This window comes from Chelonia mydas, chromosome 3 (genome assembly GCF_015237465.2).
Source record: "Chelonia mydas isolate rCheMyd1 chromosome 3, rCheMyd1.pri.v2, whole genome shotgun sequence".
Classification (NCBI taxonomy): domain Eukaryota; kingdom Metazoa; phylum Chordata; order Testudines; family Cheloniidae; genus Chelonia; species Chelonia mydas.
Genome location: NC_057851.1, coordinates 133,217,459 through 133,236,704, shown reverse-complemented (window position 1 = coordinate 133,236,704; position 19,246 = coordinate 133,217,459). Strand labels below are relative to the sequence as shown.

Below are 19,246 nucleotides of genomic sequence, written 5' to 3'. Positions count from 1 at the left end.
TCATTAACACTGGTGCAAACATACAAAGGCTATATCTACATGTCCAGCTGTGAGGGGAGGGAGGACTGTGTGATTCCCAGCTTAAGAAGACATACTCTGTGAGAACTAGTGCACTAAAAACAGTAGTATAGCAACGGTATCAATGGCAGGGGTGAGCAGCTGCACAGGCTAGCCACTCTGAGTAGAAACCTGTGGGTACAAACTCAGAGCGGCTAGCCCATACTGCCATTCACTGCTCCATGCTACCGCTATTTTTAGTGCATTAGCTTGATGAGAGCCAGCTCAGGCATGCCTATTTGAGCTGAGAATCACACCTCTAGCTGCAAGTGTAGAGACAGCCTTAATGTTGATGGCATTGCACAGATGTAACTGAGGGCATCATATGAAGACAATGGATTGCACAGGTGTCTCTGAGGGAATCATTTAGTCTGCAGAACCTCTATTATTAATGGTGAAGAAGCATGAGAGGGAAAGAGCTCCTCTTGACAGTCAGAGCCAAGGGTGAGTTTTCAAGAGCTGGTAGTTAGGGAAAAACAATTAAAACAAAACAAAACACATCTTTTGACTTGCAAACTGAACGCATGTGGTATAGAAATCAGAGAGACACAATGAATAGGGAGTCTTCCAATGCTACTTTACAAAGACACTTTTTAGGACATAATCACACTTCAAGGGATGGAAAACCAGAGGTAACCTTTGGCTAATTCAAGATGTGATATTGCCCAGTCATAAAAAACAACAAATGACTGTATTACTATAAATTTAAAATATTATTCACTCTATTAAGTGGTTTATATGAACATCAAATACGAAATAATTTAATAAAAAGGAAATTACTTATCTGGAAAATAGAACAAGGGAATCACATCATTATGTGGCATGAAAGAGTGAATTGAAAGGCAAGTGCCAGCCATACTTATTCCTCACTACATATGACCATACCACTACCACCAAGATGACCTAATGCTTGGACAAGTTGAACTTATGGATGACGAAAAGCTGGTTGAAGCTGAACATAAGCAAGACAGATGTGATGCTGGTGGGAAGAGGAAAGTATTTTGAAGAGTTTATAATCCTGGTGTAGTCTCTTTTGCATTAAGGTACACACCAACATATTGGTCAATTTAGTCTATAGTTGTGGAGTTATCATGGATTCCTCATTGATGCTAAGCTCTCACATAGCAGCATCCATGAAAAACATTTTATACCATCTCTGTTGGCTAGGACACTCTGTCCCATCCTGGAAGATTTGACACATTTGTCACTGCTTGGGTGGACTACAGTAATGCGATATACCTGGGCATTCCATGCTAAGGAAACTCTCGCTATTACAGAATGCTGCCGTATGTCCACTCAGCAACACAGGCTCCTTGAATACTTTTAATCTGTCCTCTAGCTCCTGAAATTAGCTCCCCATAGGATACTGAATCATGTTCAAGGTCTCGGTCCTTATCTTCAAGGCTCTTTCAATGACCTAGATCCAGGATATCTAAAAGATAAAACTAAAGCTCTCGGATGAGGACTGTGATCAACAATTTTGCTTCTCTTGCAAAATAGAACTTTCTACAATAAAAGAGGAGCTCAACAGTGCAGGAGACAAAGTTTTCTCAAGGGCATGGAATGAACTCCCCAGGAACTAATGACCACCACAAACCTCACCACCTTCCGTTCCATACAAAAGGCTAATTTCTTTAACCTTGCCTTCTCTAATATCCACACATAACAATGCGTATATTTAACACAAATGCCTACCAAAACACTTCACTATTCACACTTCTCTCATCCTCTCCACACGGAGAAGAAATAACACATGACAGATGCTATTTGCGTGTAGTGCTTAATGCACTACTGGATGGTGCTGAGCTACTACTGTGATGAGTGCAATAGAACATAAGAACGGCCATACTGGGTCAGACCAATGGTCCATCTAGCCCAGTATCCTGTCTTCTGACAGTGGCCAGTGCCAGGCACCCCAGAGGGAATGAACAGAACAGGTAATCATCAAGTGATCCATCCCCTGTCGCCCATTCCCAGTTCTGGCAAACAGTGCAAATAGATGACCTCAAACAGAATAAAATAACATCTGACTAGTGTCCGAGTTCTTTCTTCCATAAAAAACATGCAGAAGTATTTTCAAAATATTTCTTTTGTGCACTTTATTGCTTAATAGATCAGAATTAAGGATTATGGACATGATTCAGGAAAGCCTCCCTATTATCACATGCTAAAGCCCGGATTAAAAGCTTAAGCATGTGCTTTATTGTTTTCCTGTTTCAGGTCCTATGACAGTAGATAGTGTATAAAACAGAAGATGTGTGATACATTTTGAATAACTGAATCCATGTGTAAAAATCAGAAAGCAGCCTGAAGTATAGTATTTGTTCAGAGGGTTTTCTTCCCAACTGCCGTTCAAAAACCTTACACTAGTTTTTACTATACAATGATTCAAGTGAAATAATGAAATCTTATCAGTATTAGATGGAAAATTTCATACAATGTAAAACTCTGTGGTATAGCAACCTTTGCACCCATAACATCTGTGAGGTTGTATATTCTAACAAAAATAATGATTATCTGTGCTAAGAAGTCATACTTTACATGAATACAATCTTCATAATGTCACCTTTTTTGAATCATTGATGTATGGTGGGAAGTTTTGCTCTCTTTAAATTGAGTTCTTCAAGATGATATTATAGCTTAGGATATTTTGAAAGGAATTTTATTGGTTTTATACATTAAAGATGTACAGCTGTTCCAAAATGTGAGCATTTATAATATTAAGTTTATAACACAACAGAAGTGGGGACTCACTGATTTTTCTATATTACCATTTTTATGCTCATTAGTGTATTGGAAAAATAGAATATTTTAATCCTTTAATTTTAAGCCCTGAGTCCTGAGGTCAAATGACCCCCCTTCCCACCCACCCACCCACCCACACACACTCCCCCATCTCCCAACTCCCCAAAATAAAAACTCTATAGCTTTAATCTCAGCCAGAAGGGAACTTTCTGAATCTGATATATGAGAAACACATATACTCATGTTTTGAGTTCCTTGGATTGGAAGTACTAGCAGAAGTTCAAAGCTGTATAATTATTTATGCCTCAAGTATCTTAAACCTAAAAGGATAGAACAAGTGGAAACCAATGTCAAATTGAGTTTGCATTCTTTGGCAAATACTCTGCTCACAGTCCTCCAGCTTCTCTCACTGAAAGACGGAGCAACCACACTGATTCACAGAAGTGCAGTCAGTTGATATATGATTTTTTTAAAGCAATGCTTCAGAGGGATATATAGCCAGAGAAGGTGGTTTTAAAATCTAACCATCAGATCTGAAATACCTACGCTCCCTGGAAGCACAGGCTTAAATCCCGCCAGGTTCAACTCATCCTTTCATCTTTCTGAGGTAGATTAAATTCCATGTAGCTTATTATACAGTGGTCTTTCATAAAAATTTTAAAAAACCAAGGCCCTGTGTACGCTACATGATATTAAACATGAAATGTCATGTTTCCTAAGAATAAGTCCTCATGTCCCGAGATCATTTGATATGAACTGCATATCTCACAGAACAGCTCAGCAGAGCTTGTTTTATTTATTTTATTTTTTTAACTTTTCATGACAGGCCAGCCTCTCTCTTTGCTAGGAGTGACCTGCTGTGCAACCAGCGTCTGTGCAGAATTCAGGACAAAAAAGGAGGCAGGTATTTTCTCCAGCTTTTTTAAGTCACCCAAAGCCATTATTCTAAACTATTAACATTTCAAGAAAGATAATTTTTAAAAGAAAAATCCCTTTCTCGTTATGAACCCACTCCTGCAAACCCTTATTCATGTCAGCAAAGTCCAATGGATGGGCATACAGTGACCAAAACATCAACTTTCTTGTATATTGTGTAAAACCGGAGATAAAATTTCAAAATTATATCATTTCCTTTCAACAAAACAATTAAAAATACCATCTTTTCACCTGAACTTTTAATTTACGTGTGACCTTGAAAGGAAGTCAGTCTACAGCCATACCTGAAAAGATTTCAAAATAGAGTAGCAAAATGTGTTTATGTAACATCATGACCCTGGGTGAAGTGTTCGCAGTGGGGATTGAACTTGAGACCTCTGGTTCTAAAAATATGAGTCTCCTCTTCATGAGCTGAAAGATTCAGCTCTTTTAGCCAAGGATGTAGCTGGCTCAAGCAGCTCTATGTGTGGCCTGGCTACCACTAGAAAGGGTGACAGAGCAACACACGTGGTAGGATTACATTTATATATTTAATTTGTTTAAACTTATTGGTTGAAAAATTATAACACAAGACATATTAGATACTTCTACAATGCAGAAACATACAGTGCACAGATCAGGATGTATGCCCTTGATGTGTACTTTACAGGAAGGAATAAATCCGAACAGCCACATTCTATCTCAATGCAAATTGAAGCCTATTACTAAAATTGATAAATACTACATATATGCTTATAAAACCTCTTCGTCTCTCTTTAAAACAATCCTTTCACTCTCCTCTTTGCTACTGCATATACTTTGTGTATCTCCTGCCCAGAAACAGCATAATCATCTATTCGCGGTAGAGAGAGGAGTAACAGTATAATGTGTGATGGCCAATATGTGGCTTGATGGTCCCCAGCACATTACAAGATAAATTTAACAGAAAGCTACATCCCTGCTTTGTTTGCCCAGTGACATATAGTTCAGCTAGTTATTTTAAATTATACCTTGTGTTCACTGAAAGCTTCAAAGAAGTAGTTATTATACTTATGAAAACTATGGAGATTACCACAAATGGAAGATCTGGCCAAATATTTATCAAGAAGAGAGACAGAAGTTCCATTTAAAACACAAAAAATCACCACAAGCTGTATATCAAGACTTGGATGTTTAGGTCTCCTTTTCACAAGTCAATGGAGCTATTCTGGTAAACATCAGATGAGGCTCAGGCTAATAGGTTTTAATTAGACCATGTGAATCTTCAGGTGTTTGAGAATTTCATGCAGACCACGCCAGGGAGTTAAATCAACCTTCAGTCTCTCTACGAAGAGCTAGTGTAGGGAGGTTGCCTGGAGCCTACCTGAAAACCAAAAGGTGTTCTCTTGCACAGTGTGTGTTGCTTGCAGGACCGCAGTCTGACAGTTACACAGGAAAGGCCTAACAACTATGTAGGAGAAGTGAGTTTAAGAGGCTTTTGGCATGTCACTTATAGCAGCACAGACCTTTAGATTCAGAGAAAAAAATATTTGAGGCAGATGCTAAAAAACAGCCTCAGAGACAAACTAAACTAAATCTACTAAACACTTTGTCAGATTTCAAATTATGAATTTAAACTGAGAGCAGATAGGTCATTGCTTGTCACCATGCTACAGTAATTGTTATTCTTTGTCTTACAGCTTTAATAGTGACAGGTTTCAGAGTAGTAGCCGTGTTAGTCTGTATCTGCAGAAACAAAAGGAGTACTTGTGGCACCTTAGAGACTAACAAATTTATTTGAGCATAAGCTTAAATAGTGATCTTTCCAGCCCTTGAATACCTTGCCTTAGGTATCCCTCAGGCTTTAGTTTGACACTGCAAATTTTATTTTGGAACTAGGTCCTCAGGAACATTTCAGGTGTTTTATATAAAATAAAATGGGAATTATTATGTCATGTGAATAAAAAGAAAAGATGCTTAAAACATTTTAGAGATAGAGATAATCTTAAACCTAGGTAAAGTGTCAGGTCATATTGCTGTTTTTTGCCCCCTCTCCACTGGTACAAAGTTTATTCTAGGAGACGTGCTGCCATTAAGCGAGGAGGTATCTTCACTGACCTCCCACCCTGGTCACCGGGACATTTGTCCCATCGGTCCATGGAGAGGATTATTTCAGTTTTCAGAATGGAGAGAGGTAAATAGTGGTGTCCTCCAATGATCTGTACTGGGACCAGTGCTGTCCAACATATTCACAAATGATTGGAAAAAGGGGTAAACAGTGAGGTGGCAAAATTTGCGGACAATACAAAATTACTTAATATAGTTAAATCCAAAGCAGACTGAGAAGAGTTACAAGGGGATCTCACAAAACTAGGTGACTGGGCAACAAAATGGCAGATGAAATTCAACATTCATAAATACAACGTAATGCACATTGGAAAACATAATACCAATGACATGTACAAAATGATGGGATCTAAATTAGCTGTTACCACTCAAACAGATCTTGGAGTCATTGTGGACAGTTCTCTGAAAACATCCGCTCAGTGTGCAGCAGCAGTCAAAAAAGCTAACAGAATGTTAGGAAACATTAGAAAAGGGATAGATAACAAGACAGAAAATAGCATATTGTCTCTATATAAATCCACAGTACACCCACATAGAGTGATCAGACAGCAAATGTGAAAAAACGGGACAGGGGGTGGGGGGTAATAGGAACCTATATAAGAAAAAGACCCAAAAATCAGGATTGTCCCTATACAATCAGGACATCTGGTCACCCTACACCCACACCTTGAATACCACCTGCAGTTCTGGTCACCCCATCTCAAAAAAGCTATTTTAGAACTGGAAAAGATACAAAGAAGGGTAACAAAAATGATTAGGGATATGGAACATTTTCCATATGAGGAGCAATGGAAAAGACTGGGACTTTTCAACTTGGAAAATAAACAACTAAGGGGGATATGACAGAAGTCTATAAAATCATGAATGGTGTGGAGAAAGTCAATAAGGAACTGTTTATTTATTCCTTCACATACACAAGAACCAGGGGCCATCCAATGAAATTAACAAGAAGCAGGCTTAAAGCAAACAAAAGGACGTATTTCTTCACACAACACACTCAATGTATAGAACTTTAGCCAGATGATGTTTTGAAGGCCAAAAGTATAATGGGACTCAAAATAGAATTATATAAGGTCCTTGAGAATAGGTCCATCAGTAGCTATTAGCTAAGATGGTCAGGGATGCAACCCCATGGTCTGTGTGTCCCTAGCCTCTGATTGCCAGAAGCTGGGAGTGGACAACAGGGGATGGATCACCCAATGATTACCTGCTCTGTTCATTCCCTCTGACACACCTGGCATTTGCCACTGTTGGAAGACAGGATACTGGGCTGGATGGATCTTTGGTTTGACTCAGTATGGCTATTCTTAGGTTCTTACCATGAAGCTAGTTCCAAAGCATGTGTTGTGCAGGACAGACACACTAAAAATAACATTGTGGCTGCAGCATCAAGAGTAATGGCTCATGCTAGCCTCCAAAGCAGTTTGAAATTAAATAAAGTTGTGCAGACATACCCTACATCTCTTTTTGCCTTAGTGTTACCATCTGTAAAATGGGGATAGCAATGCTTACTCCAGGTTTTTAATGTGATTCCTGGATGAGAGTTATTAGTGTCTTTTTCACAAGTATTACTTTACCCTGAAAAGAGCAATATGTGAATTTGGAACAGCTGGAATGAGAGAGTAAAGAGCTCTCAATCAAAAAAAGAAAAAAGAGAAAAAGCCTGTCCTTCTGTCCTCTTGAGGTTATGTATTGGCATGGTCCAAAATTCCAGTCCCATAAACCAGAATATTTGTGATGGGAAAGACAGGGCAATGGGCAGTCTTCTCTGATACAAGAGTATTAATTTTATTTAAGGCTTTAAATAATACTAAGAATAAGACAATAAGAAAAGGAGAATGGCAGGCAAATTGAGCTGTAACAATGCACTGGATAAAAAAAGGAACATGTTTTTAAAAAGAGCTTTAATGCAATGAACATATTTTTGAATTATTTGCAAAATTAAAGATAAATGATAAAATAGATAGCAAAATGCTTCCAATTAATAGAAATAACGTAGTGTTAGAACTTAAATGAAGTGTTTTACCAGGGGAGGGGAAGGGGGCTCTCTGGACTATTTTATTTAACTTAAGATAATTTAAATTATAAAGGAAATGGTATTGTAACTCCCAAGGGAAACCTATTTTATTTATAAGGTACTTCCTTTGAAGTAGTTATGGAAATGATGGTGTTCCTGCAGCCTATATCTCAAATACCACACTCTCCTGTGAAGCAGTCAGTCCTCACGGGTTAAGCAGTATTAGTACATGAATTCAAAACTTTCAAAAGAGCTACAGGAAGTTGAAACTATAATTGAAAAAAGCGGTACTCTTCTTTCCAAATACTGAACCTATGCAACTGAATAGAACAGGGTTGACTGTGTTGCTAAAACTGCTGTTTTTCCGATTTAATGGAATACCTAGGTACTAGTTCCAAAATCATTTAAGATTCCATGGTACACTGAATAAGAATAAAAATGTTAAAACACTGCTCCGGGAAAATTCCGGTTGAGGGTAATGTGTTCTGCCTACTTAAATTCAAATGTATCAACATTTTCATTATCTACCTGAACAGATGATGCCGGCCACTTTAGAATGACCAATGTATGGATACCACAAAAAGTACATCTGTCTCAAGACGTTCCATAATAATTACAATTACTACTTTGTGTTATTTTACCCCAAAACGTACATCATCATCTTAATTAGTTTCTTATTAAGTCACATCCCAGCTCTCTGAACACCTCACCTAATGATAGCTTCTGCCTGAACCAACTTAAATAACCAAAGACGAATACATACCCAAAGGAAATTAATTTCAAGTCAAGCATCATCTTTATCAAGCACAGTAGTTTCCTAAATATCCCAGGTGGGACACCATCCTTCTACTCCAGTCTAGACATGCAAACATAATGGTTCCAGTTCTGATGTTCCTACTTAAATGAAGCCAAATGGGAGTTTTGCCCAAGTAAGGACTTACCAAAAAAAAAACAATTAAGTCCTATAGGATTTGGCCCAACAAACAGCTACTTTCACTGCAACAAATAACAGTGTAAACTCATAATAATCGTATATATAAATTATATTATAATATAAATTGGATCATTCCTCCTTAACACTGTAAACTTATATGGCCTAACCCATTATTAAACCCCCATAAAATGTATTAGTTGTTGATGAGCAAAACCACCAGGAGAAAAAAAAATGATGTTGCCTCACTGACTTATACAATTCTCGATAGATGGATTTTAAATGTATTTGAAAAAGAAAAACAAAGATATTTTACACTATATGGAACAAAATTAATTGTACAAATAAATATTAAAAGTATTAAAATACTTCTTAAAAAATTAACATGAACGTGTGACCAACTTTCTAAGGATATAGCTTAGCTCTGGTCCTTCTCTGTGCAGCCCCTCCCTAGATCCGGGTAACTACAGGCCTGTTAGTTTGACATCTGTAGTATGCAAGGTCTTGGAAAAAAATTTGAAGGAGAAAGTAGTTAAGGACATTGAGGTTAATGTTAAATGGGACAAAATACAACATGGTTTTACAAAAGGTAGATCGTGCCAAACCAACCTGATCTCCTTCTTTGAGAAGGTAACAGATTTTTTAGACAAAGGAAACGCAGTGGATCTAATTTACCTTGATTTCAGAAAGGCATTTGATACGGTTCCACATGGGGAATTATTAGCTAAATTGGAAAAGATGGGGATCAATATGAAAATTAAAAGATGGATAAGGAACTGGTTAAAGGGGAGACTACAATGGGTCACACTGAAAGGTGAACTGTCAGGCTGGAAGGAGGTTACTAGTGGGGTTCCTCAGGGATCGGTTTTGGGACTAATCGTGTTTAGTCTTTTTATTACTGACCTTGGCACAAAAAGTGGGAATGTGCTAATAAAGTTTGTGGATGACACAAAGCTGGGAGGTATTGCCAATCGTGATACAGCATGGCCAGAGGGCAGCAGGAGAGTGTTAGAAGGGAGCCTTATTCCCTGTAGAGGGAAAAAAGTTTGCTATAAATTAATTAAAGCACCTGAAGCCAGTCACATGATAAAATCCCCCTGCATCAATCAGAAAAGGGGAGGAGTTGAAGCAGAGTGGATTGGTGTTGAAGCAGAGAGCACTTTGGAGGGAAGCAGAGGAGAGTTTGGAGGAGTGCTGCAGTGGGCTGAGAAGACCAAGACTCTAGGTAAAGGGACACCTGATTTGTGCAGAGGGAGGGCAGGAAGCCCCACAAGCTGAAGGGCAGGAGAGGGAAGTAGCCCAGGGGAAGGAACCGCTAGTTCTAGTGGGTTACTGCTATCCCTTGGGCCCCTGGGCTGGGACCTGGATTAGAGGGCGGGCCCGGGTCCTTCCCCTCTCCACTCCCCTCCTCTAGGACACTAGTGGGGCAGTTAATACCCAAGTTCAGGGGCAAGAAACGGTGCCCTGAACCCCCCTCCCTCCCCAGAAGAGAAAGCGTGAGACCCATCATAGTAGTGCCGGCAATTTGCCACACAATACAGAGGGGGACGGGATATCATACAGGAAGATCTGGATGACCTTATAAATTGGAGTAATAGTAATAGGATGAAATTTAATAGTGAAAAGTGCAAGGTCATGAATTTAGGGATTAATAAAAAGAATTTTTGTTATAAACTGGGGATGCATCACTTGGAAGTAACAGAGGAGGAGAAGAACCTCAGAGTAGTGGTTGATCACAGGATGATTATGAGCTTCCAATGTGATATGGCTGTGAAAAAAAGCTAATGTGGTCTTGGGATGCATCGGGGAGGTATTTCCAGTAGAGATAAGGAGGTGTTAGTACCGTTATACAAGGCACTGGTGAGACCTCATCTGGAATATTGTGTGCAGTTTTGGTCTCCCATGTTTAAGAAGGATGAATTCAAACTGGAACAGGTACAGAGAAGGGCTACTAGGATGATCCAAGGAATGGAAAACCTGTCTTATGAAAGAAGACTCAAAGAGCCTGGCCTGTTTAGCCTAACCAAAAGAAGGCTAAGGGGAGATATGATTGCTCTCTATAAATTTATCAGAGGGATAAATACCGGAGAGGGAGAGGAATTATTTAAGCTCAGTACCAATGTGGACACAAGAACAAATGGATATAAACTAGCCATCAGGAAGTTTAGACTTGAAATTAGACAAAGGTTTCTAACGGTCAGAGTGAATTTCTGGAATAGCCTTCCAAGGGGAGCAGTGGGGGCAGAAGACATATCTGGCTTCAAGACTAAGCTTGATATGTTTATGGAGGGGATGGTATGATGGAATAGCCTAATTTTGGCAATTAATTGATCTTTGACTATTAGCGGTAAATATGCCCAATGGCCTGTGATGGGACACTAGGTAGGGTGAGATCTGAGTTACTACAGAGAATTCTTTTGTCTGGCTGGTGAGTCTTCTCCACATGCTCAGGGTTCAGCTAATCACCATATTTGGGGTTGGGAAGGAATTTTCCTCCAGGACAGACTGGAAGAGGCCCTGGGGGTTTTTCGCCTCCCTCTGCAGCCTGGGGCACGGGTCACTTGCTGGAGGATTCTCTGTACCTTGAAGTCTTTAAACCATGAGTTGAGGACTTCAATAGCTCAGAAAGAAGTCAGGGGTTGGTGGGTGAGATTCTGTGGCCTGCATTGTGCAGGAGGTCAGACTAGATGATCATAATGGTCCCTTCTGACCTTAAAGTCTATGAGCTCAGGGATTCATAAGAATGACATCACTTTTGTTGTTCTTCCTTTTACTTGTTTGTAATAGAAATTGATATTATGTACAATAAACCTTAACAGATCCATCCAAAGCTACTAAAGTATAGCCAGTATTTGTGATAAGGCAAAATGAAAATGTCTTAATAATCATTACATCTAAACTTGAAGAGAGAATTTGAGATTCAGACATACGAAATGGTATAACTGATTAAACTGTGTGTGTCAAATGATTCTGTTTATCTTGCTTTTTACTTAATGCAATGAGTGCTGGTGAGCTGTCAAATTCTGTTTGATGTACTGCACTTTTGTAAAGAGTACAACACATTATTTTATTATTTCCTTATACATGTTATCCATTAAAAGCAATACACTTTCCATTATTTTGCACTAATGGTATTTGCTTTTTATCTAATTTGCAGTCAGAAGAATTATTACTTGCTTCTGGCTTTCTGAAAGATTTGTTGACTTATACATCTCTACTAACTGGACTACACGGTTTCGTGCCTTAGACCTTTATATTTTGCTTTGATTTGGGTTTCTCTACTGTCTTCATAGTGATCTGGCAGAGAAAGAGAGAGAGATGTGAGTTGCATGAAGCTAACAGAAATGTGTTATATACGTTCAGCTGCAGCTTGCATCTATAACCTTCTCTTTACACTGAAAGTGTTCACAGTTCAGAACAAGTTCAGTCACAATTCTCTGAACCTAGGCATCATATTTTTTTAAACCACACACACACACACACACACACACACACACGAAAGTGAGGTCATTGAAATCCTGAGGAAAGGTAGATTTGTTCTTTTTCAAATTCCCTGCATGCCCACCTTCCTCTGAGATCACTGTCCTGCCCAGCTATTATTAAGGTCCATAAGAGGCTTGTGAATATCAAGAGACAATCTGAGCCTCCCCTCACTCACAAGGAAAGCCTGACCCTTTATGATTGGTGGCAAATCGTCTAGCCATCAAAAGGAAAAAATGTAAATTTAATTACATTAATAAAATTAATTAATTTAAATGTAATTTAAAAAGGATATCAACACAGAACAATTAATATGGATCAGTGAATAGATTAAAAGAAAGATAAAGGAATGTATGTATATAAACACACACAATATAATCGCCACTGCTGCTGAAACTTTATATATAAGAAAAAAAAAACGCACTAACTGGTGAATAGATAGATATAATTTTGAGCAGCTAGCAGCCCAAAACAATTGTAATTTTAGGGATGCCAGCTGTGCTACTGTATGCAAGACAGCATACCCTAATTTCAAGATGTGGAAGCAAGGGGTAAGCCCTCCTTCAAGATTCATTTCAGCTGCTTATTGCTAATGTTGAAATCACAAGGTTTAGCTGATGTGCCATCAACATGCTTTCATGCTACAGCTTGGTCAGATGCTTTCTCCAAACTGAATGTAGTGGCTAGAATCTTACACATTTCACAAAATAGTCATAGTGTATTATCAGTCCTGCAGTTCTCAATGCAGGTATGTGAGGGAGGAGCCTTTTTACATGTAAAAAAAGGGTGTGTGTGTGTGCATACAGGCTTTTAAGACACTGCTATATTTGTCACATAACACAATTCCACAATATGAGCATTATCAAGGGGAAGTTTTACAAAAAGCTATGGCCAATAACAGAAAGAATACCAAAAACATAGACATGAATTCTGCAATTCAGGTTCACCTTAGTAGCCAGATGAGATTATTTAAGTGTTCCTGCTATTGACACAGAAAGAAAGATACATCTTGGGGCAAAAAAGCAAAGAAAATATGCTAAGACGTACTACTCCAATTTATTCAGGACAACTCAGTTCTTTGTCTATATTTGCAACACTAGGAGTTGACTTGCTGAAGGTCCACGAGATTAAGGCTCCCAACTGGGAAGGGTAACTGCATGGGGAAATCCTGGTATCCAGTTCATTTCAGTATCAGGGCCAGAATCTCCTATATTTTCAACCTCACTCTACTTCTGACCTAAACAATCAAATCAACTCTGCTGCGGGGAAGTCCTGTGAGTGAACTATGCGGCTAAACTCTAAGATTTGATTGAATTTAGAGGAGGCATTATAAATTAGCCCTGTAAAGTCCTGTAGCAAGGCTTACACAAAAGTTCAAAATTAATTAGTAGAATTCAACGGAGGAAATTTTCTACAAAAACTTTCTTATCCTCACTTATCAACATTACCATTGTACTTTGCTCTTCTCAGAGAAGATCTGGCAGGAGGCCCAGAGGGACATACACGTATGTATTCAAGATGACATCCATAATACTATGCGGTAAGGCCACCTGTCTCAAAGTTAGGGTGGATGATCAAATGTTCCCATGGATTCCAAATGAGCCTTACTTCTCAGAACAAACAATCTTTTTTGGACAATCATTTGTTTACTGAAAATCAAATAAAATGAATACACATATTTTTAGTTTTTTACCTACATAGTCCAGCTAGGAACATCAAAGTGTTTGTTTGGATCAGGCACTGTGCAGTTCTGTGAACTCTTCTTTTGGATACAAAACCAGTACTGTGTCAGCACATAGGCTGAAAACAAAACAGAAACAGAGGGGAAATTAATAAAATACACACGAGATGCAGAAAACAACAGCATAGGTGAAGTTTAGGCTATGACGCTAAAGCTAACCCTACTAATACTTAGCGCTTACATAGCAATTTATGCGCCTGATTCTGATATTGCTGTCAACAGTTTTATACCAGAGGCATCCATTGAGCTAGATTCTCTAGTGTTTAAAGACAGCTTTGAGCTAATCCACTAACACAAAGTTGTTCTAAGTTGGTTTACCCCATCTCAGCGTAGCAAGGTCCTTGGGTCACAAAGAGCTACCAGAGCATTGCCAGCATATGCCTCAGTCTCCAGCTGCCTGCAGCTGGCGCATGGGATATACCCCAGAGAAGTGGGTGTCCCAGAGTGTCTGTATATGATTTCTGGTTGGCTATGGCCCAAGTAGAGAGTGAGTCTTCAGATTGCTTTAACCTCTACCAGTGCATATCAGTCCCAGATGACAGTCTAGTACATTGATTACTCCTGCTTTACACTGGTGTGAAATAGATCAGAATCTACAGGTCTACAGCTACGTGTTTGAAGTGTGCTAGGAACATTTGCTAACAAATACTTACAATGGCACTGTGGGGCATGCAAGAAAGTGTCCCGATTTTACAGATGGTGAAATGATCTAGTCACAACCACCAGAGTACTTTGTGCACCTCATAAATGTTAATGTATTTATCCTCAAAACACCCCTTTGAGACAGAAAAATATTATCCTCATTTTACTGCTGAAGAACTGAGGCACAGAAAGATTCATTTACTTGGCCAAGACAGTCTTAACCACAAGAGAGGCACAGAGAGGTGAAGTTGCATGCCCAGAACCCCACACTGACTAAGTGGCAGAGCCACAGATAGAATTTAGACCCCCAACTCTGGACTCTTCCTCCAAACCACACTTCACTCCCTTTGGAACTTGCTGCTTAGAAAAGCGGGGGTTTATTATGAATTTTCACATCTCAAATGAAAGAAAGCAATGCACTGCATGCATTATATCTTACAGACGTATCCAGTTTCATCTCTCTTTATAAAACTGAAACAACAACAAAAAAGTTTAAAAACACTCAGAAATATAATATATAGATCTCTCCTGCCAAAGAGGAAAATCCCTGAAGTAAGTTGTGAACCAGCAGGAATACCCACTGGCTAACACCTTCCATTTTATAATGTGTAATTAGTACAAATTGGAATCAGATGTCATCATTATCCCATCTATCACACAGCATTGCAGGCTAAGATTTCAATAACCCCGTCTGTAACTTTTCCACAGAAATATGATTCCAATCAGATGCTCTGTGTGCTGGCTCACTGCCTCTTCCCCCACCCCTTTGGCACAGCAACAGAACACAGTTCTTATTGTTGCAATATGGGGAAAGTCAGACAACAGAGACATCACTGGGTTTATTGGACAATCAGCTTCTGTGGAAGAGTTACTGAAGAATTATAGCACAGTGATTGAGATTACAATCTGCTCTTCCTTTGTGGAGGAAGAAGTTAATAATGTCCCACATTTACTGTATATGCCAGTAGCAGCTCCCGTCATACAGAACTTAAACTAATACACAAACTAATCTCAGGAATCTCTTCACCTACCAGGCAAACCTAGCATCTTTTGGAAGGGAATGCAGCTCCTGTTTAACCATGCACTGCAAAGCAGTGTAACATTTTAGGGATGGGAATGAAGATGAACACCCTTATCCAATTAAAACAGAAGTGGTAATTTTAAGGAAAGAGAATAGAATTATATAAAATGGAATTTAACCAGGAAGCCAGAATGTATATTCCCTCACTTGCAAAGAGTACTGTGTAATCACGGATAACTAATAGTCTGGACCTCAATTTTACATCTCATTTCGTGAGAGAACTTTCAGTAGGCACTTTTTAACACAACTTTAGCATTAATTCAACACTCAGATGGAAATGCAACACCTACTGAATGGCCTGCTCCACTCCCTGAAGCAGCCAGATGTTTATTCTTTGAAGGTCTAGCATCCAAACACAGCATCCATCTCACTGCTGCTCAGTTTGAGAGATTTGAGTGAACTGTGCACAAAAGCTGCAGCTGAGCTGACAGAAGAACGTAAGTAAAACATGGTGAGGGAGAGGAGAGTTCATGGATCTCACACCTGCCAGTGCAACCCACACTCATTTGGTGTGGCGCTCTGTTCCACAATGTGGTGGCTAGGCCACATATAGATATTCATGAGGCTGCTACAGCCCCAGCTAAGAGAGTTGAGGCTCATATATTTGGAGCCCTAGGTCCTGAATTCAAGCCCTGATGCTGATAACCTGACGTAACTAGAGCTGGGCAAAATTTTTCAGCTGCAATTTTTTTCCAGTAAAAAAAATTAAGGTTTGGTGACACAGAAACATTTCACAGTTTCATTTCTGATTCACCAAATTGTTTGTGTAAAAAACTAAAAGAAAAGAGCGCAAAGTCTAAATGTTTCATTTAGAGATTTTTGAAATGAAACATTTAAATTCTTTGATTCAAAATGGCTTCTTGTTTCAAAATTCCCTTCAGTTTTAGTTAACAAACATTAAAACACTTGAAATAAAAGCAAAATGTTTTGATTCACTGAAATTTGAAAAAAAAAAAAAAAAAAAAACATTTTGGGGTCAACCTGATTTATTTTTCCCAGAGCTGCCAGTGAACTGAAAAATCAGTTATGCAGACAGCTCTTGGCATAACATCTGCACTATGCTAATTCATCTTGCTATTAAAACAATAACCTTCCTAAGATGTGCCAAACTATTATTTTTTATTTATTTTGTATACCTTCCTGGAAATAGACAACATTGCAGATATTGAACTGACATTACACATAATGATAACCAAGAGACTATGATGGGAATTCATCAGCTGGAACATTAATTCTTCATCTGAACTTGTACAGGGCAAGTCATGCAAAGGGGTGTTTACATGGCTTGATGGAAAATGCTATTAAGTATTTACATTGTCTGTATAGCAAAAAAAATATTTTGCGTCACTAGTCAAATCACATTTCTGGATGTACCTTGGATATTGTTACAAAAGTGCTTAATTAAGGATTAATTTTTTTAGTCACTGAAAAGATTAAATGATCACAATAATTAAAGCGGGTTAAATATTGAAGAACAGAATTTTATTGCAACAATTTATCCTTCATTAGTTTATTAAGTAATTAGTCATTAATACATTTGTTCATTATCAGACTAGCTTTATACACTACTGTAGGTCAGTGAATTATAATGCTTCTGCCATGGGGTTTAGAGCTGAAGAAGTGGAGCTCTCACTGGGTAAAGCTGATGGAGTCCATAATCTGGTATCCATTCTAGGATACTCCATGATAGTGTCCTCCGGATACTCCATGGTAGTGTCCTCCTCTTCAGTTGTGCTAGATAAGGGTGGATAAGCCCCACAAGGCCCCTGCACGTGTTTGATGGTGGATTTTGATTCTTTCATCTGTGTGAGTTCACCTCCCACCCAGGGAAGAAGGAAGCTTGCTTGCTCTGCCATCTGAGCACTTGGTCTGGCTGGCCGCTTAGCCAGGTGCTCATTCTGCTCGCTGCCTTGCTAGCTGCTCATTTCGCTTGCCGGTCACCTTCTGCCACCTGCCTCTCTGCTGTGACCTCTTGGGCTTCCCAAGGTCAGTCTCTTGGGCTTCCACACAGCTCTTAGTGATTTTCAGCTCTTAGGCTGGGCAGAAACCCTGTCCCACCACAAGTGACTGTCAGCTCTTGTTGAGGATTTAAAATAACAAAAGTCTCCTAATGGAGCCTATTTAGCTCAATCTTTTAACAGTGTGGAGGAACAGGTTAGACTAGATAAGGGACCCTGAGGGAGAATCCACTCCTCCTGGCTAGGATACCTGTCCCCACCCCTCTTACTTTCATAGAGTCTGGCATTCAAGCCCCTGTCTTAGCGAGTCCCTTTCAACTGAGTGTAACCCCTCAATCAGGACCAGCTCAGCACAGTTCTGCTCCCCTTTAGTCATACAATAAATATAACAACATTGATAACATTTTGATACCTCTGCATTTGGTATTACAAGTGATTTGTAACCCCAAACCAGCCAAAGTTGATCACTTGGAGCTACACAGCTTCTGTCTGCTGGATTTGTACGCAGATTAGATGTATTCATGTAAATACAGTTTGCTCCTAAGTCTCTCCCCTTCCCCAACTAGCTGTCAGAGGAGAATTCATTCAGACCCTGCTTACATTTCTATTTGGTCAGTTCTATTCATAAAGGATCATTAGAAGAGAAAATGATATAATGTGATTCTGAGGTCTTCTTAATATGTTCATTTTTCTATTATGATGGCTTTTTCCCCTTTCCAAGAGTCATTTTCTATGTATAAACTATTTTCTGAATACCGATGTTGTGTATATTAGAAAGGTTACTTGCTGACATGGATATGTTCATTGTATTCATTAGAGATATTGTTAAAAGCCAAAAATATACGTTTGGATTTTGGAAACACCAAAGTGATTGGATGATTGAAAATAGGGACTTCGGACAGTCAAAGGGCCTAACTATAAAATTGGGATCCAGATCCTGAATTAGGGCCTACTCCAGCTTCACTGAAACTACTGGAAGTTTTGCCTTGTCTTCACTGGAAGCAGGAATGAGACCTTAGTATCCAACTTTGGTACAAAATTCAAGTATGCTCTGATCCAGGGTTTTGGCTTTAATATCTCTAATTTATAATGAAATAAACAGCATCCCTGTAACTCCTTACTAAATTTATCACCTTGTTGCAGTGTGTTTGCTATTATGTAAACTCTATTAGAAATGAAATAACCATATCAGTTAGCTAGTGATGTATAAATCTCAAAAATTCATACGGTTGGTTCAGATAATCACTCAAAAATTTCATCTCATCTGAACTAATAAAAACTCTTTCATTTGCAAAACTGGAGTCTCACAGGAGATTACTAATACTTCCTTCTTCTAGAGATACTTCAAGCATAGCCATTCGAGAAGGAACTGAACATTTTTGTTACTGATTCAGACCAAACCTAGGCCTGTAAAACTGAAAAAATAATGAGGAGAAAAGATTACTCTTCTTTAAACCTAGCAATATGTTCTGTTTTGAGTTCTGAGTAAAGGTTGGTTCTTATTTTATTCAAACCTGTTTGCAGATTGAATCTTGTAACTAACAGATTGTCGGATCCATTCAAGACATAATGA

At 38.8% G+C, this 19,246-nt stretch overlaps 1 protein-coding gene across 3 annotated transcripts in view; it reads right to left on the bottom strand.

The window, feature by feature from the left end:
• CHRM3 (cholinergic receptor muscarinic 3) overlaps positions 1–19,246 on the bottom strand; it is a 458,319-nt gene that overhangs the window by 188,782 nt on the left and 250,291 nt on the right. For 2 of the 3 annotated variants that reach the window (XM_043543311.1, XM_043543312.1), the window contains exon 3: positions 13,945–14,051. In XM_043543311.1, the coding sequence (XP_043399246.1) occupies positions 13,945–13,967 (23 nt within the window). In that variant the 5' untranslated portion in view covers positions 13,968–14,051. Of the gene's footprint in view, positions 1–13,944; positions 14,052–19,246 lie in introns of those variants that run through there. The other variant, XM_007057972.3, reaches the window with a different exon arrangement.